Here is a 6,000-nt window from a genome sequence, read left to right as displayed (position 1 = left end):
CCAGAGACCTTTCTGCAGGCAGAGGCTGAGCAGAGCCAGCCCGGAAGTGCTGGAAGGAAGAGGTAAAGAAACGCAGACCCCGCTACACATGCAGTTGTTAAAATGAGCACCTGAGTGAGGGGCTGGAAGGACGGAGAGGAGAGATGACCGCTATGGGAAGGTTTATCCCTCCTCCCCAGGCTCCTCTGGAGGCCACTCTCGGCACACCAGGGCACAGGCATGCACCGGGGCACAGCCACGCACCGGGGCACAGCCATGTCTGTACGTGGTCTGTCCCTCAGTGGGAGTTGCTCAGTTTCTCTCCATCTTTCCCAATGCTTGTGTCAGCTGTGCAGATCCTGTCAGGCAAGTCAGCATCTGTTGGGAGGCTGACTGTTGCCATAGTGACCATCCTTCCTGTGTCTCTGGGATGAACCGATGACTTGTTGGTTTAAAAGATGCCATTTTTCTTTCTTCCTGGCAGTGCCACGGAATGCAACCGGGGGCTTGGTGTGCGCTAGGCAAGCGCTCCCTACAGGGCCGTGTTCCCAGCCCTTGGGTTTTTGAGACAGAGTCTTTTATAGCCATGGTCTCACACTCCCCCTACTTCTGTCTCGAATGCTGTAGCTATAGTTGTACCCCAGCACGCCTGGCTGAGGTGTGGAAGAGCTCTGAGTGCCCGCTTACCAAGGAGTAGTGGTGTACAGCTCCAGTTTTCAAAGTGTCCCTCTGGCTTTCTAGGGTGCCCTTCTCCACCGTGATTTATAAGGACTTTCTCTTTTTTTTTTTTTGAGGGTGATGTGAGCACTCCTGTAGCTGGGTTTTTAGGTAAGTCCCGGGTCTTAAACTCACATTGTCAGACTTTCACGGCCCTACTTTACCCACTGAGCTGTCGTCTCCTCAGCCCCTGATACCCTTTGTGTTGAACTCCTCTACTTAAGTCACTTTAGAATTTTTACTCATATACTATAGATAAATGGGCATTTCTGTCTGCACGTATGTCTCTATCTGCAGGTGCACATGTGTATGTGTGTGTGGACCTGTGCTTGTGCGCATATACTTGGGACATATATGCCTGTGTACAGACGTACATTCTGTACACATGTTCATGTGTATGGCCTATGCCTGTGTAAGTATGCCTGGGCACACATGAGCACATGTATGTGGGGTTTGTCCCTAATGCTTGCTGAATCCTTTTGTATCGTGACCCCCGGCCATGAGTATCACAGGACCAGCCTCTTGACATACAAGAGCGTGGGCTTCCCCTGGTTTGAGAAGGAAGTGTGAAGGGACCCGAGAGCCCAGGCTGCCAGCCAGCGATGCTACGCTGCAGGTCCCTGCTCCCCCTGACAGACACCTCCATGGTTTTTGCTCATCTATAGGTCGTCTTTGGAGTGTGCAGGCATGGTTCCTTCAGTGGCACTGCACATCTCCCCATGACTCATGTTTTCAGAGTGGCACTGAGCCCAGGGACTTGTCTGTGCCAGGTGGACGTTCACGCGTCAAGCCCAGCCCTTTTACCTGAAGGGGCAGAGGCAGGGGTATCATGAGGCTTGCTGAGTTGCCCAGGCTGGCCTTTGCCCAGGCTGGCCTCGAGCTTGCAATCTTCTTGCCCTAGCTTCCCGAGTAGCTGGCGTGTCAGGTGAGCGCCCGGCTTGGTGCCTCCTCCACCACCACCTCCTCCCTGACTCCCACGGAGATTCTCAGTTCCTTTCCCATGAGGTACGATGCCGACATGAGCTTGGAGATGTTTCTGGGGGGAGGGAGCTTCCGTTCGTGTCAGGTGTGGGTTTTATTTTGGTGTCCTCGGAGCGAGAGCTTTGCAAACGCTAGGCACCAGTGTTCTTCATCACAGCAGGTGTAAAGGTGTACAGAATTTCAGGTTCTTACATTTTCAGCCCTCAGGAAATGCCCCATCTATGCTCAGCGACGCCACTGTGTCTTTGCTTTGAATCAGATTTTACGTAAATCATACTTTCATTCACACCCCCCTCCCCCAGCACCGAGGATTGACCTCCGAAATCACGAGGCAAAGCTCTTTGTAGAACTACATCTTAGATGAGGATGCAAGGCCTCAACGGGGACGTCTGTGGCCGTGAAGTCCTGTGCTACCACGTGGGGCTGCATCGCTCAAGCACAGAGAGAGACAGGTTAAATAAAAACCACGGTGGTTTAATAAATAGCGCCATGTTTCAGTATAAGCTCCACCCTGTCCTGTGCAGGACATGGCCCAGGAGGACATGTGGAGCCAGGGTCCCGATGCTGCACAGTCCTAAAATCTGCCTCTTGGAGCAGATAGTGCAGAAGGACGGGGCCAGGCCAGAGGCACCCAAGGACACAAGTCAGTCAGCCATGACACCCCGGTTCCTTTACACAGCCTCCGGGAGCATCTGATCGGCCTTGGCTCTGGAGCAGAACTTTTCACATAGCTTGAGCAGCTCGGACAAGATGAAGACGGACGAGGCCAGGCCAGTCAGCAGCAGCAGGTCTATGGGAAGATCGTCTCAGTCAGTAGTGCCCACCCACAGGCCACCCGCCATGTCCTCTGTCTTCCTCTTCAACCTAACAGACCTCAGGGGGGCTGAGGGGAAGGGGCTTGCCATCCCTGAAGAGGCCAAGGTCCTTCTGACATTAGATGCCAAATAAGTCACCATAGCTTTGGCAAGCTGACTTTCTTCTCCACTGTGGAAAAGGCGCTTAGAGGGGCTGGAGAGATGGCTCAGCGGTTAAGAGCACTGACTGCTCTTCCAGAGGTCCTGAGTTCAATTCCCAGCAACCACATGGTGGCTCACAACCATCTGTAATGGGATCTGATGCCTTCTTCCGGTGTGTCTGAAGACAGCTACAGTGTGTATATATATATATATATATATATATATATATATATACACACATACACATATATATATATATATATATATATGTATATACACACATATACATATATACACATTTATATACATACACACACACACACAGGTTGCGTAGAAACTTGCTCATAGGTTTCCTGTCTTTCTGAGGTAATTCTCAGGTAGTTCAGGTTAGCCTCAAGCTTGTGCAGCTGAGGACTTCATACTCCTGATGCTCCTACCTGCACCTCACCACACCCGTGTTGGGATTACAACAAGCCTGCCTTAGTCTCGTGGAGCTGGGGATGGAGCCAAGCTAGGCCAACACTTTGCCAAACGGAGCCCTACCCCGAGGGTTTTCTTTGCACTCAAATGTTCAGGCAAAGGCCCGAGATGGACTCTGGGGCTCTGCTCTCCACCTTCCTTTTCTGAGACAGCGTCTCTCACTGAACCTAGAGGTCACCATTTTCAGTCAGCTTGGCTGGCTGGCCACTGAGCCCCTCGAGTCCTTTGGGCCTCTGCCTCCCCAGCAGTAGCATGGATTCTGGGGATCAAACCTGGGTCCTTGTGCTGACCTGGGTCCCTCAACTCCTGGGTTCCTTTTCACTGCTCCCTCCCACAGAGCACTCACTGGGGCCCCACGGGAAGTCAGGTTTCAGGTCACAGGGAGGGCCGCCCTTCCTGCCCTGCTCTGAGGTCTCAAGTACTTGTTCTATTTGCATATTTTCACACTCATGTGGTCATTTTGGTCCTGTAGTGATCTGTGCTGGAGCAAAGCCTGCTCTGTACTGGATCTGGGAGCTGACCCTCTGTCCCCTGCTCCTGGATGGAGGTAGCCAGTGACCAATGTGGGACAGAAGGAAAGGTAGGGGACCTGCAAACTGCTGTACTTGGGCTAGTTTTGCTGCAGGACCCATCCCTGCAGGATAGGAACACTGGACTGAATTGCCTTTGGGCATCTCTGACTGCTACATTATGTCCCTTCAGCAAGACCTGCAGGGCGGCCATCTCTGATGAGCACCATAATCAGTCCAGCCCCAGTCAAAACCCAAGACCGTGTGTGTCCTGAGGTTCAGGATGCTGCTCCCCAGCCCCAGCCCCAGCCCTCTCTCTCTGCAGAGGGGCCTCCTTTTGAGCTTCCTCTGTGTTCCCTGTGTCTGGATGTCACCTTCCTACCCTGTGTGCCACAAGAAGCCGCCTGTGGACCAGCCTGTCTTTTGAGGGCGGCCTCACAGCTTCACCCCAGTTGGCAGTCAGTCTCGGTTCCCGTCACTCACCGAGCGCGCTCAGGTTTTCGGTCTGGAAGACCTTCTGCAAGGGCGGGGCATAGATCACGGCCAGCTGCCCGAGGAGGGACCCAAGGATCGAGTACAGGAACATGCGGTTCCGGAAAAAGCCAATCTCAAATATCAGCTTGGTCTGCGGGGATGAGAGGCGTGAGTGGGCTGGTGTAAGCACACCGTGTGGATTCAGGAGCTGTGCCCCGGAGGACACCATGCAGTCTGTGCCCGCTCCCTAAGTTGGCAGATGGACAGACAGAAGGGCAGGTGCTGGGGTGTGTTGGAGCTGGAGCCCCTGGGGCATGGACGCAGAAACCTGTACCCCTCTCCCCAGTCCTCTGCCTGGAGTATAGAGAGACAGAGCTGCAGTGTCCGAGGGGGTGGGCAGGGTCAGCTCCACTCACCTGAGAGCGGCAGCTTAGAGCATTGAAGAGGTCGAAAAACACGAAGCAGGTGAAGGCCATGGTGGTGGTGCGCGGGGTGCTGGTACCGTTCTCTGGGATCTGGAATGCAGTATTAGGCATGCTCATGGCAGAGTAAGGGGGCTCCCTGCCTCAGAGCTGAGGGGTACAGTGTGCCAGGGTGGCCTGTGGGTGCTGTCTGAGGATCACTGGCCACCCAGCCCGGAAAGTATACACTAGAAGCATCGGGGACACAATCCGGTCCTGTGCCATGTTTGTGCTGGCCTCAGGGGACTCCCACCCTAGGAGTGTCAGCTGCAACCGAGAAGAGAAAGGCACCTTTCTCTTGTGGGTCGTGACCCCTTTGGGGATAAATGACCCTTTCACAGGGTCCCCTAAAACCATCAGATATTTACAACTCACAGCAGTAGCAAAATTGCAGTCATGACGTACCCACAAAAATAATCGTATGGTTGGGGGGGTCGCCAGAACACGGGGAGCTGTATTAAAACAGCTCAGTGTCGGGAAGGTTGAGGACCACCCTCCTAGTGGGCAAGTGCCTTGCAGGTCATCCCACTACACGAACGAGCAGAACCCACATCCTGTGAGGAGTGTGGGACAGCTGACCTCAGGGAGAACGCATGGCCGAAGCAGCTAATGCAGCTAACTGTGTGTCCAGGCCGGCCCGTTCACAAGGACTGGCCAGAGCCCCGCTGAGGTGGATTTGTGGGTGCAAGTTTTCAGATGTTTTTGCCTCAAGTTTCCTCCAACCCGGAATCCTCTCCAGGCTGGAACAATCCCGGATATATCCCTCCACCCTGGGTGCCAGGCGGGCTTTCAGAACCAAGTTCCCGTCTGGATGCCCTGGAGGACGTGTCTGAACACAGCAGGGATTCCTCAGCCTACCAGGCGGCTCCTATGACCACTGCCTAATTCCTCACCTCCGCCATATCCAGCCTTGCCAGAGGCTTCCCAGCCCAATGGGCCATGAAACTCACCCGTGCTAGAATGGGCTCAGACTGTAAGCATCCCTGTAGCTTCCTGTGACGATAAAAATGGTGGGGTCCCCCAAAACCTGGTGTTTGTGCTCTGGCCCCAGCACTTGACCCCCATACTTCTCTCTACCCACCACCTACTCTCTGGCCTCTGACACCACCAAGCTCTTCTCTCTCTCTCTCTCTCTCTCTCTCTCTCTCTCTCTCTCTCTCTCTGTACACACACCTCGGAGAGAGCACCCAGTTCCCAGTGCCCAATCGTGCACAACGCTCCCCCTTTCTTGTCTCTGTGGGAGCCAAGGCCGTGCCTTGCTCACCTCTCTCCAGAAGACAAACAGGGTCCCCCCTAAGATAACAGCCGCCGACATGAGGATCTTCAGGATCAGGGCTCTGTTCAGGATCGTGTCCCTGACGCTCCGTGGAGGCCTCCTCAGGGTATCTCTGTCCACAGGTTCCACCCCTAGGCTGTGCAGAAAAGACAAGGGATGCTTTGAAA

General features: G+C 54.2%; 1 protein-coding gene across 1 annotated transcript in view; it reads right to left on the bottom strand.

Annotated features, from left to right (window-relative positions):
- Window positions 1-2,243: 2,243 nt before the first annotated feature.
- Atp2c2 (ATPase secretory pathway Ca2+ transporting 2) overlaps window positions 2,244-6,000 on the bottom strand; it is a 58,754-nt gene continuing 54,997 nt past the window's right edge. Inside the window, exons 24-27 of the mRNA XM_032887561.1 lie at window positions 5,822-5,969; window positions 4,513-4,611; window positions 4,106-4,247; window positions 2,244-2,467 (exon numbers count right to left, since the gene is read on the bottom strand). Coding sequence (XP_032743452.1) covers window positions 2,349-2,467; window positions 4,106-4,247; window positions 4,513-4,611; window positions 5,822-5,969 — 508 coding nt within the window. The 3' untranslated portion in view covers window positions 2,244-2,348. The remainder of the gene's footprint in view (window positions 2,468-4,105; window positions 4,248-4,512; window positions 4,612-5,821; window positions 5,970-6,000) is intronic.

This window comes from Rattus rattus, chromosome 17, assembly GCF_011064425.1.
Source record: "Rattus rattus isolate New Zealand chromosome 17, Rrattus_CSIRO_v1, whole genome shotgun sequence".
NCBI lineage: Eukaryota > Metazoa > Chordata > Mammalia > Rodentia > Muridae > Rattus > Rattus rattus.
Note: the sequence above shows the minus strand (reverse complement) of the source record. Positions and strands in the feature narration are given on the sequence as shown.